Source organism: Trypanosoma brucei (assembly GCF_000002445.2).
Source record: "Trypanosoma brucei brucei TREU927 chromosome 11 chr11_scaffold01 genomic scaffold, whole genome shotgun sequence".
Classification (NCBI taxonomy): domain Eukaryota; phylum Euglenozoa; class Kinetoplastea; order Trypanosomatida; family Trypanosomatidae; genus Trypanosoma; species Trypanosoma brucei.
This window is the reverse complement of record NT_165288.1, coordinates 417,758-436,988: the sequence shown is the minus strand read 5'-3', so window position 1 is coordinate 436,988 and position 19,231 is coordinate 417,758. Positions and strand designations below refer to the sequence as shown.

The 19,231-nt window shown below is 48.1% G+C and overlaps 5 protein-coding genes across 5 annotated transcripts, besides 6 other annotated features; all 5 read right to left on the bottom strand.

Annotated features, from left to right (window-relative positions):
- Window positions 1-269: 269 nt before the first annotated feature.
- Window positions 270-309: a microsatellite.
- A 134-nt stretch (window positions 310-443) lies between these two features.
- Window positions 444-536: a sequence feature (T-rich).
- Window positions 537-721: 185 nt separating this feature from the next.
- Window positions 722-762: a sequence feature (T-rich).
- A 121-nt stretch (window positions 763-883) lies between these two features.
- On the bottom strand, window positions 884-4,600 carry Tb11.27.0001 (receptor-type adenylate cyclase GRESAG 4, putative; the record flags this gene model as incomplete). Its single annotated transcript, XM_823146.1, has 1 exon — window positions 884-4,600. One exon carries the CDS (start codon window positions 4,598-4,600, stop codon window positions 884-886), a length of 3,717 nt encoding a protein of 1,238 aa, XP_828239.1.
- A 2,088-nt stretch (window positions 4,601-6,688) lies between these two features.
- Window positions 6,689-8,002, bottom strand: Tb11.47.0001 (65 kDa invariant surface glycoprotein-like protein; the record flags this gene model as incomplete). The annotated part of the gene is made up of 1 exon (XM_823145.1): window positions 6,689-8,002. One exon carries the CDS (start codon window positions 8,000-8,002, stop codon window positions 6,689-6,691), a length of 1,314 nt encoding a protein of 437 aa, XP_828238.1.
- A 584-nt stretch (window positions 8,003-8,586) lies between these two features.
- Window positions 8,587-8,646: a microsatellite.
- A 148-nt stretch (window positions 8,647-8,794) lies between these two features.
- On the bottom strand, window positions 8,795-13,138 carry Tb11.47.0002 (phosphatidylinositol (3,5) kinase, putative; the record flags this gene model as incomplete). Its single annotated transcript, XM_823144.1, has 1 exon — window positions 8,795-13,138. One exon carries the CDS (start codon window positions 13,136-13,138, stop codon window positions 8,795-8,797), a length of 4,344 nt encoding a protein of 1,447 aa, XP_828237.1.
- A 1,009-nt stretch (window positions 13,139-14,147) lies between these two features.
- Window positions 14,148-14,168: a sequence feature (AT_rich).
- A 543-nt stretch (window positions 14,169-14,711) lies between these two features.
- Window positions 14,712-14,748: a sequence feature (G-rich).
- Window positions 14,749-14,772: 24 nt separating this feature from the next.
- Window positions 14,773-17,799, bottom strand: Tb11.47.0004 (2-oxoglutarate dehydrogenase subunit, putative; the record flags this gene model as incomplete). The annotated part of the gene is made up of 1 exon (XM_823143.1): window positions 14,773-17,799. The coding sequence occupies one exon, from the start codon at window positions 17,797-17,799 to the stop codon at window positions 14,773-14,775; it is 3,027 nt and encodes a 1,008-aa protein (XP_828236.1).
- Window positions 17,800-18,503: 704 nt separating this feature from the next.
- On the bottom strand, window positions 18,504-19,157 carry Tb11.47.0005 (hypothetical protein, conserved; the record flags this gene model as incomplete). The annotated part of the gene is made up of 1 exon (XM_823142.1): window positions 18,504-19,157. The coding sequence occupies one exon, from the start codon at window positions 19,155-19,157 to the stop codon at window positions 18,504-18,506; it is 654 nt and encodes a 217-aa protein (XP_828235.1).
- Window positions 19,158-19,231: the final 74 nt, after the last annotated feature.

Here is a 19,231-nt window from a genome sequence, read left to right as displayed (position 1 = left end):
TACCTGCTAAGATATTATGCATTTGTGCTACGCATAAGGTTAAATCAAATTAAAACACACGAGTAAATTTATACTAACTTGATTCGGAAGAAAAAATAATAATAAACACTACGGTAAGCGCTCTATGGGCGCATTCAGTTGGGCTGAGGGAAGTGTCATTGGGAGGTTGAGAGTAAACAATTGGTGATGAAAATAACGGCAATAATGACGAAAAAAAAAACAAAGAAAATACATGGGTAATACCGCAAACGCTCATGAGAAAAAAACATTTATCATTATTGTCATTGTTATTACTATTTATATTATTATGTGCCGCTAAACGGTTATGGGCAGTGTTATGCAGTGGAGGAAGGCATGAGCCAGGCGTCTTCAAAATCCCGAACCGGAGCCCAATGTGACAAATGTGTTCGGTAATACGGGGTGGAAAAAATTTAAATTAGTGTAAGATGAAAACATTAATAGTCATAAGAGGAAATGAAACAAGAAAATAAAATACATAGATTAGATAAGCATATACATAAAAATAAAAATAAAAAAAGATATTTATATTTATACATCATGAGAAATTATGCCTATCCTAGAGAGATGTAACTAATTGGCATATTACATAGAGGTCCCTGAGGTTATTAAAAAAGATAAAAAAAACGCCGCTACCGTAACGCAGTAAGGAAAAAGAAAGGAAAACAACATTTTCGAAGCCTTATTGATTTGTAAAGTACTCAAAGTAAAAAATGAAAACAAAAAAAGAAAAGAAAAAAAGAACGCTCACACCGGAAAGTTAACAGGTCTTGGCTAACTCAATGGTTAATAACTAGACTATACAGAGGAAGATCGTACATATTTAACTGCTAATATGTCCGCATAAACACGTGCAGGCGTGACGTCAAAGCATGGAAGAACATGTATCGAGGAAAGCTTTGTTTTCGGAGATAATCACCACTGATGCGCTGCTCAGTGTACTTGTGGAGTGATTGCTTTGGCCCACCGCACAGTGGTCCGCCACGTGCCCGACCTTTGCAGCAATGCGACGCATAACCTCCTGACAATATTCCTCATCCCACACTCTTGTACACTTCCGGGGTAGCGGCACACGCCAGCGCTCACAGTACGGCGTTAGCAATTTCTCACGCTGCGGACCCTTGAAGGTACTGAGCAACATCTGAAGTGAAGTCATAATCATTTGTGCCGATTCACCAAGCTCCGCACGTGACGAGCTATTTTCGCTTGTGGAGTTGGTGGTCTCATTTTCATCTTCGAAGAAATACTCCCGGTCAAGGCGGAGGGGTGCGAAGGTACGACCCGGTACCGCACTTAGCTGGTACAGCTGCACCGGTTGAGGAACGCCACGCAATGCCACGGGTCCGAGTGCGGTCACACCGAACTGTTGCCGCTCCGACTCACTCAGAGACATATAAGTTGCATGTGTTATTAATACTTGCCCACCGTTAGCAACACTCTCCGTGCGTGCTGCCATGTTGGTGGCGGGACCGTAGTAGTCGTAACCTTTTGTGACTTCATCATGCCGAATATCACACAACCCGGTGTGAATACCAATGCGTACGCGTAAACCACTCCACAACCGACTGTACACTTCGGGGTCCAGACATGCAGTAGGAGAAGTGTATTCATTATCCTCCTTCGCATTCGTTTCCTCCAACTCACGGTAGAAATTGTCGAATACATCCGTACCCCAGTCGTTGTGCAAGAACATGAGTTGAACATCTGCTGCCAGTTGAACCGCTTGGGACGGGTGCTTGCTCGCGATCATGAAGGAGTCTCCAATGGTCTTAACTTCGTAGCAGTTATGCCTCAGCACCAGTGCACGGATCAAGCGGTGGTGCGCGGCTACCGCCTCCGTCATGAGATCGGGATGCGCCGCCCACTGGGCTGTGCTGTTCTCGATGTCAGTGAAGATAAGTGTCACGGGATCAGTTGGTTCCCTCGGCGCTCGGTCGTTATCACGCTTGTTCCGCCTACTGCATAGTAGTGCAACACCAAGGGTAGCAAAGAGCATCAACGCGATAACTGATCCCATTACGATACCAGCAATCTCAGAGGATGTTAGTTGCTCGCGAGGCTTCTTATACTCCATCGAAGGCGTAATGGGATCCTCCGCTACAGGAAGAGAAGGGTTCAGAACACGAGCGAAGGACCACACAGCGATATCTGTGGCACCGTAGTTCCAAACACAATTACTCGACAGTTGCACGCCGTTAGCGACGCAGTCGACATCGTTAAAGGGCCCATACTTCATGTCATCGACAACAAACGACGTTTGCCAAAACACTTGCTCTGCGAGTAAAGCGGCATTCACTTTCTTCATGGGTACTAGGAGAGTTTGCATCACTCGGGCGACAGCGAAACCACGCAGTGACATCGGCGACCACTGCTTCGGATCGGGAATAGCTCTGTGGTAAGCAGTAATGGTTTCTGATTTGGAACTATTATCAGCCCAATGCGGTAAACTAGTGGCGAAAAATAGGCGCTGTGCTTTAGTGTTTGTAGTTGCATTGAACTCTGATATGAACTCCTCGTACAGCAGTACCAGGTCCGTGAAGGTGATGAAAACTCGAGCCTCAGGGTGGGTTTCAAGGTGCTTGGATATCAATTTTACATCAGGAGCTGTGAGTCCAAGGACGAACGTATCGCCACCGCGTTTGAGATGACTTTCACGAATAGGGGAAGCAACATCCAAGAACACTCCAAAACCAGGTGACACGCCAAATGTCACCAATGACATTGCCAATACCTTGGCAATTTCACCTGCCTCATCGCTTCGGATAATGGCATCGGCGAAGCTGCTTTCCGAGTGTGAGAGGTATCGGGCGAATACGTAGAGCTCCTGTGCGAGCGTAGGAAAGAAGTGTATAACATGCCGTCTGAACATACTCAACTGAGGGAAAACCACCATCGGGTCAAAGAAAATAAGACCTTCTGTGCTAAGCACATCATTGGTCACAACGCCGAAGACAGCAGAAATGACAATTTTATCGCGGTTATCGTGAAGGTCTGTTGCCGCCCCTGAAAGCGAGGACTCGAGAGGATGAAGGAAGAGCCTGTCATCCTCCCAGATCCGGTCGTTACGTGAGAGAGCCGTTGCACCACTAAAGTACCGAGAATTGGCACGATGAGCAACAGTGTGATCGGACGCCAATATGACGACACCGCTAAGCGGGGCACCTACGCGGACACCCTCGCTGAAGCACCGCGATGTACCCCAGGTCAGGAATCCTTCCCTTAGTGGTTCCAAATGGTATTGGTCAACAACCTTCTTCATGTACACTATATTACCCCCTTGGTTGCAACGGCGGACGGCACCTTGACGTTGTGCGTCCTCACTGCATTCACCGCCAAAGTCACCAATCACCATGTCGTCGATCAGGTAGCGGCGCTGATTATACAGTGAAGCCTTGAATAGGGTACGATTCGTTAATGAGACACTTTCAACTAGTGCCCGCACAAGCAACTCCCCAGCGAGCCACCCGAGAACCATCAGTTCCCCATCATTGTGGTTAGTGCTAAAGTGCCCTGGCTTCGCAAAACCGCCCCAGTCCTTGTTTGTCTCTAGGTGTTTAGTCATTTCCCTTTGGAAGCGTTGGATCACTTCATATTGCGCATCACCAGCGAGTGGGCTTGTACCGGTGATGACGATTTGTCCGGGTTTGAGATTGGCACCAGCCACCTCCAGTGCCTTCTTCCAGTTCTTGAGTAGGAAATTTTGCATATTGGAGACGGTAAGTACATACGCTCCTGCTGTGCGATTATCCGTCACCATCTTCGTGATGAACTTCGCGGTGAGGTCGTGTGGGGAACCAAATAACAGAACAGCCTGCGGGCGTGTATCCACAAATTGTTTCCACTCCGCCTCGAATGTAGCGTCCTCGCTCCGATCATCACCGCCTTCGATAGCAAACGTGCCACACAACTTATATCCCATCATAGACATCACATCCCGTGCGAATAGAAGCGAGGTCTCACCAAAGTGCGTGTCCTTGAGGTACATGAAGCCTACGCGCGGGACCCGAAGGAATACGATAGCATAGCGGACGAGGGCAAGTAACTCGGCATCTGGCTCGACACTTGGATAATAGAAGTGGGGATTCCACCCACGGGTTTTATCAGAGTAAGAAAGAGGTGCAAAGGCAACCAAATCATGCACCTCTAGCCTGTCTTGTACCCAAAGTACATTTTGATTACCCAGTGGCCCCACGATGACCAGAAGCTCGTTGTTCGTCCGTTCTACTGTGGTGTTAAACAACTGCTCGATTGGCTCATCGTACGACGAAGGTTGGATCAGAGAAACCTTGAACATCGAGCTCACTTCATCTTCACGTGCTGCAAGGGATGCACCCAGACCTGCGTTGAGGGAGTCAACGACGTCGTTGGGGGAGCCGGCGCCGTACATGAGGCTCAGCACTTTGACTGTCACAACATCTGTTGCTTCAATTGGCCTTGCGAGTGAACCGACTGTCAGCATTATTAACAACAACAGCGACCCAATAACCTTTGCACCTCGTTGTAGCGTCACGTGCCTCATACGGTGAGAGGACGCCCGTGTGTGTGGTGCAGAAGAACTCAAACCGCACAAAGCTGCCGGCATTGTTTGTTTAGTCTCTATTTAGCGTTAAGATGTCTTACAGACGACAAAAGGAAGGGGTCAAAGGGGAAATAGTTTGGACAAAAATAAGGGCGGTATGCAACTTTCATCTCAAAGGTGGCTCTGACTGTAGTCTTTAGTTTTGCTGATACATAAAAAAGTAAAGTCTTTTTAACTTTGTAACTTTCCCACGTGGTCTACACTTTGTTGGTTATGAGTTATTATAAGATCGTCCGTTACTGTATGTGAAGGAATTTCCATACGAGGTATGTATCCTCTGCCATCGTTCTCTTGTTTGCGCACTACCTGTGGTGTTGTGGCAAACAACAGTTTTGTGTTTGTTCCATCTATTTCAACCGAGTATCGTGCGATTCCCGTGTCTACGCGGCGTTGTGACTTGTCGCAACGGCTTAAATCGTGTTTTGACATGTGATATTGTGTTGATGCGATGAACGTCTCCTGCTATTATTTCTGAGCTTTCTGTTGGTTTCTCTTTATCTCACATTAAGCAACGTGCGCACATGTATGTGTTTATAATTTTCGATTTTGCTGCAATTAAAGGGTCTCATTTTTTATTAACAAAAGGAGGCGATGTTTAGCAACTTGCTAGGTTCCACATATGTAAATTGCATCAATATTCGTCGGGTGGACAGACAGGGGTGTACTAGGAAGTGGGCATTTGTGGTTATTATTGAATTCGGGATGCTATTGTTTCTTTCCGGTTCGCAGTTGAAACGCAAAGTTCCACCCGGGTGGCGCGAGCGGCCGTGGAATTTTTTGCTTTCCAGCCTCTTGCCGCGAGTTCACATACATTGGCAGAGTTCCTTCGGCCGTTTTAGTGAGCGTTTCACAAACTTTGTAGTTGGAATACTTGTGGTTCCCATAACTGAATGCAACAAGCGGTGATCTCGTTCGCTGCCAAGTAAAAATTATCGACCTTTTTTTATCGACTATATATAGTAGCTTTTCCATGTCTTCAACACCATCACACCCTCCACATAAGAACTTTTTAAACGCATCCCAACAGTTTCACAATCTCTTCTTGTAAAGAAGCAGGGAAGAAAGGGTTGAAGGATATGCCCCTCCGGTGCCCGAGCCCCCATACCAGCACGGCACCGACCAGTACTGAATAAAAATTAACGGATGCACTTTTTACAATCCATCTCCCTGCTGAAGGGATGGAAATTGCAGTCAAGTGGATTAATCATTGTTGCACCCGCCACATACACCGACAGTGGCAAATTATTCAACTTTGAGGGTGATGGCCATTTGTTTCCCTCTCCACTTGCTGCCGCCGCTCGTACGTCGCTACCGCACAACTGGAGGGATGTGACGGGAACAAGAATTGTGGTTCAGAGTCCCTACATCACACATAAATTGCAGCGTCGCACGTCCCTACACGCAGGAGAACCTGAATATTCCTGTTGTAGTTAACATACCCCGTGAAACGAAACCGGGAGGCGATTTTCCACATAGCTAACATGCTGTTTGGCTGTATGCGCTAGAAGCCAGTTGGATGCAAACGAGCTCCTATTGTCTGTACAATGTGTGCGGGGGATGTAAAGTGAAGTTTGGAAGATGCATATGTACGCACGTATGGAGGCGAGAAGGCGGTCACATTTTCAAGGAGTACGCGTCACACGCCTTCTGCGTTCTTATTGACAATTAAAGCAATACAACGAGAATATTTTCCAACCAGGAGACACCACACCATGAACAGGTGAGGTAACCGAGTGACTTTTACAAATTCAAAAAGGAAGAAAAAAAGAGATTAAAATAAAAAGAAAAAGGGTTGGTATGCCCACAGCCGTAAAAGAAGTAGCCGCAACAATTAAAAATATAGACTAACATAGCAAAAGTTATTTTGTGTGCATGGTGCTGCAAGGGGAGCATTAACCTCCCCACCTCACCCGAGAGGCAACCCCTAGCAGAGGCGTTGAATTTACAGCCTTTCCCCTCAACGCGCACATCTCCGTCACGGCTTTTCAGGGGGGAATGACAGCACCAGCTGAATCCACTAAGCGTAAACGTGCAATATATAATTTTTTACCCTTTCACTATGTTTTATTCCCCTTGTGCTCTTTTTTACAATTACTTCTTTGCTGAAGGTTCTGCGCATTCCTTTGAGACTTCCCCCGTGCGTGCGGCACTCTCTCGCAGCCGCCGCCTCCTGCACACGCACAAGAACGCCGCTACTATGGAAACGGCAACTGCAAGTGAGACGAAACCAACTGTTACAAATACAATAATTTTCTTACTTCTTTGCGACTTTTTCAAGGCTTCCGCTGATTCTTTACTCTGCGGACCCCCTTCGGTGCTGTCACCGTTACCGCCAACGTTTTCCTCCCCCTCGCAGCCACTTAGGTCAGTAAGCCCGTCGTCGAAGGAGCCGTTGCGGTGCAAAAATTCCATATCCTCTGTGCTGTTTCTTGTTGCTTCAATCTCGTGCTTTTTTTTATTAACTACTTGTGAAAGGGATTCCAAATCATGATTCTTTTCCACCTCATTATAAAGATGGTACGCAATTGTCCACTGTCGCTCTACTGCCGCTGCCACAAAACTAACTTCACGCAATGCCTGCTCCAGGGTAAGCATTCCTTCCGTTAGCCGTCTATAAGACGGCACCCACTTCTCAAGTTCCGCGCACAAATATTCATTTGTATTGTAGTTTCTGCATCCTGTTGAAACTGTCTCCGAGGCGGGTGGTTTCACACTAACCCATTTCTCCATGGCTGCTTTCATTTTTGCGGAATCTAAAGTTTTGTAGTTCACGTCGGGGCGCCGCTGGGTACAATCCACTGTTGACCCACTGCTACCATCTGATGAAGAGCTGGAAGGCCCGTAAGAGACACACTCAAATTCAGTAGGAATGCGAACGTTGCCCTTGCAATGCCAATCGAGCAGTTGCCGCAAGCCGGTACCGTCCGTTGTTCTATCTTGAGGACTCCCGGACACTTCAGCGGCGTGCTTCATCACATCCCCTGCGGCTGTTTCAGCCTTCGCTCTCGCTTTTCCTACAGTACTCGATGCGGAGTTCGCAGCCGCCTCGGCCTCCCCACACAATTGATAAATTTTGGTCATGAGGGGCTCTGTCTTTTCACCGTCTGGTGTGCCCTTGCGCATTGCAATGATGGCATTGACTTGATCTATATAGTGCTTCACCCTTCCCACAGCATGCAAGGCTGAGGCTTCTCGTTCCCTAATCCTGTTTAGGATGTACGTTGGTGTATCCTTTCGCGCCAGATCCGCAATCCGCTTTATATGACATACGACCTGAAGTGCATCGCTCCCTAGAGACTTGTGTAATCTTGTAGACGGCTCGTCGTCGTCTCCTGATGCTGCTGCCCAGGAGGCCAGTGTAAGTAGCAGCGCACGACAGCAAAAGAAATGGAGGGACACCAGCATCCACTGGTGCCCGCTAAAGGTGGTGTCCCTGGTAGGTTCTGTACTTCTTGTTTTTCTCCTTCGTTCACCCTTATGTTAAGTAGCCGAACCTACTAGAGGTGTGTACGACTAAGAAAGTATGCAAAAACAAATAAAAGAATAAGGGGTTTGCGGTTTAGTCTAACAAATCAATGCTGAAACGTAAGGCGGTGATATTCCGTAGTGAAACCCCTTCTTCTGGCATTCAGTACTTGTTTAACTCACTTCCTCGTTGCCGTTTTCCACAGATTCACTATTTGGAAAGCAAAAAAACAAATGATGCAACACTCACCACACCTCAGTACTCTATCCACTCTTCCGCAGCGGAGCTTCCACTGGCTAGAACTGTCCGTGGAGGTTTCACTCTTAAAATGTGGTGGCACAGTGTCCCGTCGCGCAGTTGCTACGACGCAGATGGGGCTGGCCTTCGTTGAAGTCAATGCCTCCACACCAGTAGTGAATTAAGAGCTGTCATTCCCTTACAGTTGCAGGGGCGAAAATATGCGTGTTGCATGCAATACCAACCAGAGAAACGAGTTGGCACACCTCCAGCGGCGTGTTTTCAAACACACACACACATATATATATATATTTATTTATTTATTTATATACTGTTTTGTGTGTTTTTGTTTGATATCGATGGGTGTTTTATATGGGCGGGGGTTGCATAGCTTATAAGGGTCACCACGTCACGGGTATCGAGCCGCTTCTTTTTTCTTTGCTTCCCCGGATGCTGGTGGTGTTGACGGTGTGCAACTCACTATGCCACTACCCTTAAGCCAAACTGCATGAATCCCCTGACTTTCCCTCCCTTCCCGTAACCCACGGCACGGCGAGTCTTTTTGTGGGCACACTAAACACACAATCTCCTAACCACCGCGTGAATCTCTCTCGGTAGCTGGGAGGATCAATAATGGTTGGGTCGCGCCCCTGGCCACCAAGAACGGTTTCCAGTCCCGCTTTTACCTTAGATTCTATGGCTTTGGCCCCTGTGTAGGGATGAAGATAGTCAATTATTCCAACGTAAAGTTGGCGGGTTGTGTGATCGACTCCAACAATAAGCGAGTAGTCCATAATGGAGCTGGTAGCCAGCAGGTGCGCATCGCATGTTATGCTATCCATGAAGAGATTTTTGGTCTCGCCGGAACAGAAGAAAAAAGAGCCCCTGCAGAGGATCTTAGCGAGGTCTTGATCCAAAAGAACCACTGATCCCTCACGCGCTACACGGTTCCGCTGACTTCCCTTCAGGTCGTACATGACGTCTGGTTGGCGGGAGTAGAAAACGCTTTCCATTACAACGAAGAAGCGGGCTTCCGTGGAGGAATCCGAGAGTCGCTTCCGCCCTTTCACATGCAAAGAGAACAGACCAAGGACTTTGCCCAGTGAACACCCAAATGGCACCGACCCTACACGAACTCCACTTCTGATCGCATGACTATAGACCTTACGCAACTGGGTGAAGTATCGCGGACCAAATTCGGCGAAGTGCAGCAACTCCGCCTGCTTGATCTGCTTCAGCAAAAAACGTCCATCTAACGTGATGAAGAAATCGCTGTTTGTTTTCCCCCCTTGCGGTTTGAAGGCACGACAACGGGAAAGTGATAACATCAACTCGTCCACTTTGCCCTCCGTGTAAAGGTATTGCAATGCTGCGAAATGGGTAGGGAACATCACTTCCACCGTTGCGCGGAACGTCTCTCCCTTGTCCCATGGATAAAAGCAATCCACAACGTGCTTGAATGTTGCTTTCGTTTTGGTGACTCCTTCACCCAACACTTCAAGCGCATCAGATACCGAGCAAATGGCTGCAAACGGAGAAGATGCATCTGTTGGATTGGAAGGGGAAACACCAAGCACAAACTCCACAGTTTTCTCCATGGATTCTTTTTGCACTTCTTCGCCAATGGCCGTTAGTTCGATGTCCTCTGCGTATGCATCGGCGAAGGGAGCTGGGCAATAACCCCCGCAGGGAGTCAAATCACTTCTGAAGGAATCTTGTGAGCTTTCCGACCATATTCCTATAGCCCTAAGCGCTACCGCCAAAAAGGATGAGGGCTCGTCCGGTCGAACACAGTAGCTTCTCGCCATATCTAACGCCCAGGATGTGCAATCCAGGTTCAATGTGTCCACCAGTGAGGAAACCTTTCCTCCGCGGCGCTCCAGCAGAGCGACATACGCAGCAAACCAATCCTGAGTATCAATAATAAGTTCCGCCATTTCGCCACAACGAACCTGGGTGAGACCTTCCGTGCTCTGCAGCGACGACAAGCGCCCAATAAGATCCTCCGCTTGCTTCAACAATGATCTTCCTCTTTCCTCAGTAACATTAGTTGTGTCAGCGTCGGTTATACAATTACGGCTGCTTAGGAGTTGAGAAAACGTCTGCTTCGCATTCTTCGCTTGATTCGCCATTCCGACTTGCTGACTCATTTGGGGGCTCAATGCGGTTTGAACAATAGCAATAGTTTGAGCAACGCACTGGCGTAATTCCTCAAACTCGTGATGGTAATACATGGAGACGACGTCAGCGCATAAAGGCATTGTCATTGAAGGAGGAATAATGTCGTACACTGGGAGTTCCTCCACACGAATAGATACCGCAACCTCCGCTGTAGAGTAGGGAAACAATGTGAAAGAGAGGAAGGAACTTTCACACATGCGGTGGCCACACGTCATGACAACGGAAGGTGAAGTGTAAATGAGAAACTCCAAAAACGCTCCCCAGGAAATGTTCAAAGTATGAACAGAACATGGTTCCATTGGAACTGTATTAAAGTTGGACGTAACATCCTGCATACATTGCTTACAAATGGCCTCAGTTCGAAGTGGGAGTCTCCAAGAATCATTTTCCAGTTTCTCCCCCAACTGGAGGGAACCGCACGGTTGCGCCAACTTAAGGCTCTGCGATGTCGTGCCCAACCCACTAAAAGCGCGCGACCCCTGTGCGTTGGTCCTGCTGCCGCTGCTTGCATTTGCTTTTACCGTTACCCAGACACGCTTATTTCCATGAACAATGAGGCGCGTGCCGTCACCCTCTCTGGCTCGAGCAGTTAGGTATTCACGAAGCGTTTCATCGGCATCGCTGTAAAAAGAAAATGACTCAAAATGCTGGTGGACGTTAGAGATCATAGACGACATCGGTGTTACCCCAGCCGGATCATCACCTGCAGCCGTGTCGAGCAAGGCAGTGCCGACTTCGAGACAATCAGTCACCAGCTTGGTGTACCTCGGGTCCATGTTGGTTACGTCATCTGGGTATTTAATAGCAATATTCATCGATAGCGTTGCCGCAAGGTCCTCGTCCCGTGGGGAAGATGAAATAAACGTCATGCACTCCACGTGATCGTGAAGGTTCGAAGCAGCCAAGTTTCCACATGGCGATGGCAATCTCCGGTTCTCCTCGCGTCCCTCCTCATCGCCAGCTACACCATCGGGGTTGTACTCTGGACACATCCCGATTCCGAAATCAGCGAAGCAGTGCGCTTGGAGCGCAAGGTGGTACGCTGTTATGGCACAATTAACCAGTATCCGTTTAGCAGCATCCAACTGCCCCCCCTCACCTCCGCGTAATAGCACGGTTGTAAAAGATGGCATTCGAAGTCCACTAAATGCACAAATATTTTTACCCCCTATTTGGATAAGCTGAAAAGTGTCACAGGTTCCCAACGCGGAGGGATCACTAACATCCATACCACTCACGTACTGCAAGTCCCTTATGATGCTTGCACTGCAGCAGCGCGACAACCGATGGAGTGCCGCTTTCCCAGCCTGAAGAACAAGTGTGATATCTGATTCCCTCTGAATCCTGTCCAACAGGTAGTGATGCATCCTTCCCTCTACGACAATCACCGAGGGGTTCCACAGTTTAATACGTTGGTACTGCTTGTCCAAATAGCCCTCACAACTTCCAATGTATTCCGTAAGGTCTGTCAGTGGCTTCACGGCAACACCCACATCTCCCGCCAAGAGCAAAATACGGGGGAGCTTTACTGTAGTCCTCATTTGCCTAAACGCCACCGTCTGCAGAAAGGCCACCCCGGGAATGATTTTCGTTTCAGAAAGCGACCCTCCGGGTACACAAATTACGTCCAAGTGCGCAAGTACATGTTCACGAGGGACGACAAGGGTTTGCGACACCACACGCCATGCTAAATCGCATATTCCAGCAACCCACTCCACCTTATCCAAGCCCCCCCCCGACAATAGCACCTCCTCACTCATAAAGTGACGCGAGGCACGTTTAATGAGGTGAAACGACACCTCCTGTTCGAGTTTCTGCAATTCTTCCTGAGCAACAGGTGCTGTAAAAACGGTGGCCATTGAGGCGGTGGGGCCCTCCGCGGCTTCCAGGACGGTGAACTTGGCTTTGGGTTCCGCTTTGAAGACACAACGGTTACTTAACGGTTTTGGAGGTCGTGCGGCTCCGTCCCACTTGCGACCCTGAGCCTCCCTCCGTAACCTCTCAATCCACACAGTCATGCTGTTGCGGCTGTATAGCGGAAGTTCTGCGAGGCTATAGCTGATCTCCCGCTCTTTCGGGGTTTCGGGGTGGGTCGGAATTTCCTCCGTGGGCGGTTGCTCCGATTCAAGCGGCACTGGTGCCAATTTTGTTGTTGCCACCATATTCTCATCCTTCTCATTGCACTTTTCGTCTATGGAGGAAGAGAGCGTTGCCTCTAACTTAGTCGGCATCATCTCTCCACTTGAAGCTGCGACATCGACGTGCTCTTCACTTATGTTTGGGGTCGGCGGTGATTCAGAAAGCTTTGGTGCCGATGTTTCATCTGTGTGATGTAAAGATGTCTCATTTGCAATCATTGCCGGTTGCCCTATGTAGCGCTTAACGAAGCGGCGCTTGCGGACAATGCGATCACACTCGTGACATATTTTGTGGGACCCATCCACACGAAGGCCCACCATTGTTGCTATTTTATCGGTGATTATACGGCCTGCAGTAGTCGTATGAGTAGTTGCTAAACAGTCGCCGCAGAATATCTGTCCACAGTGTCGGCAGTGGTGACGGCGGCGAAGTAATGTGAAAGGAGCATCACACCCACGACAACGCGTTGCGTACTGGTCGTCAACCCACAGGGCTCGTTCTGGAAGCGCACTGCGCATGTTTTCTCTCCTTCTGCAAAACTACAACCACCGCTGGTAGTTGAGCCAAACTTCTTTGAGGGGAGGGGAATAAAACGAATAAAACTAGCAAAAAAAAAACAACAAATGATTTTTATATATTTCTGTTTTTATTTCTTTTTCCTCTTCCCCTTTTCAAAAATTATTTCACCATAAATTTGTTTTTCCTTGCTTTGGTGTTGTAGGTTGCTGGGACCAGAAGCACCCCCTCTACAAGTAATACAAGAACAAGTGAAGTAAATTGAAATTAGTGAGGCAAACGTTAAAATGTGTGAGAGCAACACATAAAAAAAAACATGTTACACTTGCATCCTCAACAGCTGCTATAACAATCATTAACAAAAAAAAACGCTCTTTGCCCCTATTTCTTCGCTTCTTCTTTTTTTTCCCCCTTATTCACTGTGTTTTCATTAACTTCTTCCTCTCGTCACTGAACTCCGCCACACCATCGCCTCATCACCATTTTGTAACGGATTGTGATGTTAGCAATGTGACGACCGAAGTAGTTGAAACAAACCGATATGAAACAACAACAACAACAATCCCAGGAGATAAAGGAGATATAACAAGGTGTAACGGGAAAGCGGGTGGTGATTGAATTTTTTTTTAAAAAAAGGCAGAAAGGGTACTACCGTCGCTGAAAAGTGGTGGACTTCCTTTGCCCACGAGGTAGGTAAGCTCGCCGATAAAATAATAAAAAAAGACGGGGAACAATTAACAAATAAACCAAGAACATGAGCTTTTCTCTCGTTTCCTTCTCCCCTCCATTTTCCCTGCAACGGCACTCGGAGGAGGGGGAGCGGGGTGGGAACCGGGAAAAACTTGTCCCGCCGTTAAAAGGAATCATGTAAATAGATGACCGATTGATATATTTAAAGTGAAATATATATTTATTTGCGTACTCGCCCTGCACGCATTGTCCCGTTTCAGGTTAACACACCCTTCCGCGCTTATAACAGAAAATCTTCAAAAGCTGACGAGGCCCGTCAGGAAAAAAAATAATAATAATAAACAAGGTACTTTTCTATTTCCGTTCGCTTTCTCTTTCATTCCCGTTCTGTTATCATTTGTTAATAAAACAATACAACATAATAATAAGAGGACGAAACCAAATTCCACAATGACCGCAGCTTATTTTTTTCCTGTTCTCCACATCCCGCTTCCCTGAAGCATCATTTCACTTCGATTTCTCAATGCCGTTGTTCTTTATGCCAGAGGGAGTCCAAAAAAAAAAAACAAACAAAAATGACAAAATTAATAACAGAAAATTCGAACGCTGCGACGAAGATAAAGTGAAAGGACAGATGGGGGTGGGAGGGAGGGAACGACGTCACATGTTGCATTTGTTACACCTCGTCATTTCTCTTTCATCCGCGGATTTGTTATCCCCCCCCTTTGCTTCTTTCCCATGCCCTCTCACTCATCCACTCGTTTATTTCGTTACCACTAATTCAGCCCATCCCTCGTGTTCACCGCTTCCCCCATAATATTTACTGTTCCTCCCCTTTTTTCTCTTTGGGAGGTCGCAACACAAAACTTCCCATTTGTAGTCGAGCTTCTTTTCCCCCCCCCTTTTCCCCTCCCCCCCCCCCATAAAACAGCAACTTCAACCAACATTACGCCAGCGCCTGTCTGATGATTTCTGCCTCCTCCTCAGCGTGAACGGTGGCGTATCCGGTGGATGGTGAGGCCGCTGTCACGCGTCCGACATATGGCAAGAAATCACTTGACCCCGCCATTCCCAAGTGTCTGAGCAGTCTTTGAAGGCGCGGCCGCACATACGCCCATGAACCCATGTTCTTTGGTTCCTCCTGCAACCACGCAAACTGGACGTTCGGGTTCCGACTGTGATACTTTTCCAATACATCGGCCACTTGTTCCCACGGAAATGGTGAGAGCTGTTCCAACTTGACCAGTACAACATCGTCGTGAACGCCTGGCTTTTCCGCTTGAAGCTTCTTTCGGCGATCATCCACGATGCTCTCAATCTGACCAGTACAGAAGAGAACCTTGCGAGCAATAACCTCGTCGTTCACAGCGGTGTCGATGACTGGCTTAAATGACGTACCCGTAGACATCTCACTGAGAGATGAAACATTAGGGGCACGAAGTCGCGCCTTTGAGAAGAAAACAACAAGTGGTTTGGGGTCTCCCCGCCGCACTTGACGGCGGAGAACATGGAAGTAGTTTGCAGGTGTGCTGGGATAACAGACCTGCCAGTTGAAACGTTGGATGCGGACCTCCAGCAGTTGGAGTGGGCAGCCACGACGAAAGTTGTGTGGTACCACGTCAGTATCGCTGCACAGTTGCAGGTACCGCTCAATGCGGGCCGAACTGTGTTCGGGACCCGCACCAGAGTAACCATGCGGGAGTGACAAGACGAGGCTGTATTTGGCATTCCATTTTTCTTCGCCACAACATAAGAATTGGTCAAAAATAACCTGGGCGCCATTCGCGAAGTCGCCGAATTGCGCTTCCCACATGCCCAGGGTGTGTGGATTCACGGCATTGTAGCCCAATTCGAAGCCTGACACACCGAACTCGGAAAGACTGCTGTTGCATATCGTGACGAGCGCCTGGTCTTCGCTCAGACTACACAACGGTATGTACTTTTTGTTTGTCTCCAAGTCTGTTACCGCGGCATGGCGCTGAGTGAAAGTTCCCCGCTCAACATCCTCCCCTGCCAACCGCACATGTGTTCCTTCCAACGCCGTGGCTCCAAACGCCAGCATCTCAGCCAAACACCATTCGGCACCTTCACCGGATTCAATGGCCTTCTTCCGTGCCGCGTATGTACGCTCCACAACGGGGTGAACCTTCTTTACCTCGCTTGGTATTGTTGTGACGTGCAAACCAACTCGGCGTAGTACTTCAATGTCGACACCCGTTTCAACTGCCTTTGGGAGGTTTGCCTCCTTCTCAGCCGCAAGATCGTAGCCTTCGCTCGCATTCCCCGCATCTTCCCTTAAATTAGGGATCACCTTTGTGTACTCTGGACAGCTCTGCGCAGTTTCGTAGGCTTCACGCAGTCGTGATTCGTATTCCTTCTTCTTTGCCTTAACATCTTCCTTTGTTAGAACACCCTCCTCCACCAGCGTATCGGAGTAAAGGTCAACCAGCGGTCGAAGCGATCGAACGATTTGGTACATTTGCGGCTGGGTAAAATCGGGGAAATCTGCTTCATTGTGACCATTTCGTCGGTAACCGATAAGATCAATGATAATGTCACGGTGGAACGTCTGCCTGAAACGTGCCGCGATGCGCGCCGCGCGAACACACGCCTCAACATCGTTGCTATTGACGTGCAACACGGGTGTGGCGTGTATTTTTGAAATGTCACTGCAATACTTTGCCCTTCGAGCATCAACCGAGTCGGTTGTGAAGCCCACTTGGTTATTCGTAATGATGTGGACGGTACCACCGACACGGTAGTTATCAAGATCCCAAAGACCCATGGTCTCGTGGCCCATTCCCAAACCAGATATGGCGGCGTCACCGTGTGCAATGATGGGGAGGGTCCTGACGCACTCAGAGTCCTTCTCGACCACCATGCGTGCGCGCGCTTTGCCAAGAACCAGGGGATTCATGGCCTCCAAATGGGAGGGATTGCACAGTAAATCAAAGTTAATAACTTTGCCGTTGCGCAATTCAATTTGTCTGTCTGCTCCCAGGTGATATTTGTTATCACCGAGACGAGCGATCGCATTTCGGTGTGTCTTCCCTTCGAATTCAGCTAGTATGTCGGTTAGCGGCTTTACCTTCACATTGGCTAAAAGGTTCAAACGGCCGCGGTGGGGCATGCCCTGGACAAAGGACGTGACGCCGAGGTCGCTGGCTTCTTGCATCAATGCAATTACAGCAGGAACAAGAGCCTCTGCGCCGTCAAGACCGAAACGCAACTGCGTCCCATACTTGAGCTGAATGAAGGTTTCAAAGCCACAACTTTTCACCACGTCGTCTAAAATGTGAATACGTTCTTCCTTGCTAAGGGGTTCAAACGTTTTCAAGATTTCCTTGTGAAACCAGTGACGGACGTCATCACCCTCAGTTAGTAGAAACTCAAATCCAATGGAACCACAGTACATCATCTGTAGCTTCTCCACTATTTGCTGCAGAGTTGCTTCCTTCACATTCTCACCAAAAGCCTCCTTTAAGCCACCACCAATATCTACAGGAAACACCTTGGTAAGGTCTTGATCTGTGAAACCGAAGTTGGAGTAGTGAAGATTTAACAAGTCCCTTCGGTCACTTTCCACATCTTGCTCACTCCTGAGAGGATTCACTTTGGCGTAGTGATGACCATACCTTTCATATGCCGTAACCATCCAAGTAATGCCCATGCTTTGCCTACGCTCGCTGTCACTTTTTGGGGCATCTTTCACCGGTCGGGTGAAGTCCTGCACGAGAGGCGCATCCGGAGAGCCGCTACGCAGTTTCTCAAGAATTGGTATCCAACTGCCGTCCACTTCGCACGGGTTCTGTTCGTATTGTTTGAGCAGCTGTTCAATGTATACTTCGTTCTCAGCGGTGATTGCCTGGTCGTAGCGGTGCGGCTGCCGAACAGTTTTGGCATCCGTATAAAAGCGTACCATGCTGAACGACTGAGCTGCGCATGCACCCCGCGTAAAGGCACGGCGCATCATAGTGTTCGAATAAAATGATTCTGCCGCACAATAGTAGGTAAACAAGTTATGGCAAACAACTTACTTCACTGATGTAGCTTCAGTGAACGAAACGCTGTCCTTGCCGACCGCCGAGCTGTAGAAAGGTGTAAATCCGTATACCGTATTATATTTAAATTGGCCGAAAATGATAAAGAAATAAATAAAAACCTATCTCACTCCTCTTTGCCCTTTCCCTTCTTCTTCCGCTCGCCCTCGTCGGTAACACTGACACTCGTTTATGTATATACACGTAACGCAGGTAAATTTGAGTGGAACTTTAAATTAAACAGGGGAAAACACTAAAATAATCACGCTCAAGATTGGAGATGGAACTCGCGAAATGCTCTCCAAGGTCGTGCTAAAGTTGTTATACCTTCTTGTGAAGGAGAAGGAGCAACACCCAATAATCGAGAAAAGCAAGAATTACAATAATGAGAGTGATCGGACATGTATATTGAAATTTGATGTGACGTGCAAAGGCACAACAGAAGCAGTGAGGAAGAACATTCACAAGTAGGAGGCACATGTCAGAGGAAAGAGGAGAGGAGACAAAATTACAATGGTATGTCCGGGTCGCTGCTGCATCATTTCGTATAGCACCTTTCCCCCCACCGCCACCGCTCAACAAACATCTGTAACGGCAACAAAACAGCACCACAATTCCTTCAGCATGTTCCGGAATGTTACAAAAGTTCCTCCGTCTCCATATTGAACGCCCGCACCAGGTAATCATGCAGAGAGCTTACCGACCAGTCTTCGACGACCCACTGCGCATCCCTGGTGCCGCGTTCGCCCACCATGATCAGATGTGTCGGTTGCCCAATTGCACTGTTCACTACCTGTAAGCGGTTCCCAAATTTATTCCTATACTTCGCTAAGAATTTATCCACTTCTCGATCAGGTTCGTCCCGGGATTTGCTCTTCACCACTAACCGGGCCGTGGCGTACCATAACAGCTGTGGGACCTTCTCATCTACACAGCAAGCCAGACACTCTTCATACAGCGTGAAATTTGTTGTGTGCTGCTTCAGGAGTGTACAATGACGACAACGAACACTAGGTTTGTCAAATCCCAATAAGCGGCACTCATCCGCTGGCCGCCCTTTGGAGTCGCCAACGTCCACATCAGCGAAGCTCCCACGGGATAACGCGAGAGAAACCAAAAGGGCAACAAAGGAATTGCACATCATATCCTCTTTTTTATTATTGTGGGAAATAATACGAAGGATGGTAAAGGGTGTCCAACAGCACAACAAGTTGAAAAGGTGTGGAGGAAACCGGGCAAATCGGGAAAGGAAACAGGCAACAAAAGGTAAATAACACGAAGCAGAGCTCATAACAAAAAGGGTACGAGTATCATACGGCCAGTAGGAGTGGGGAGCGAGTTTTTCTCAGATCGCTTTCCCCCCTT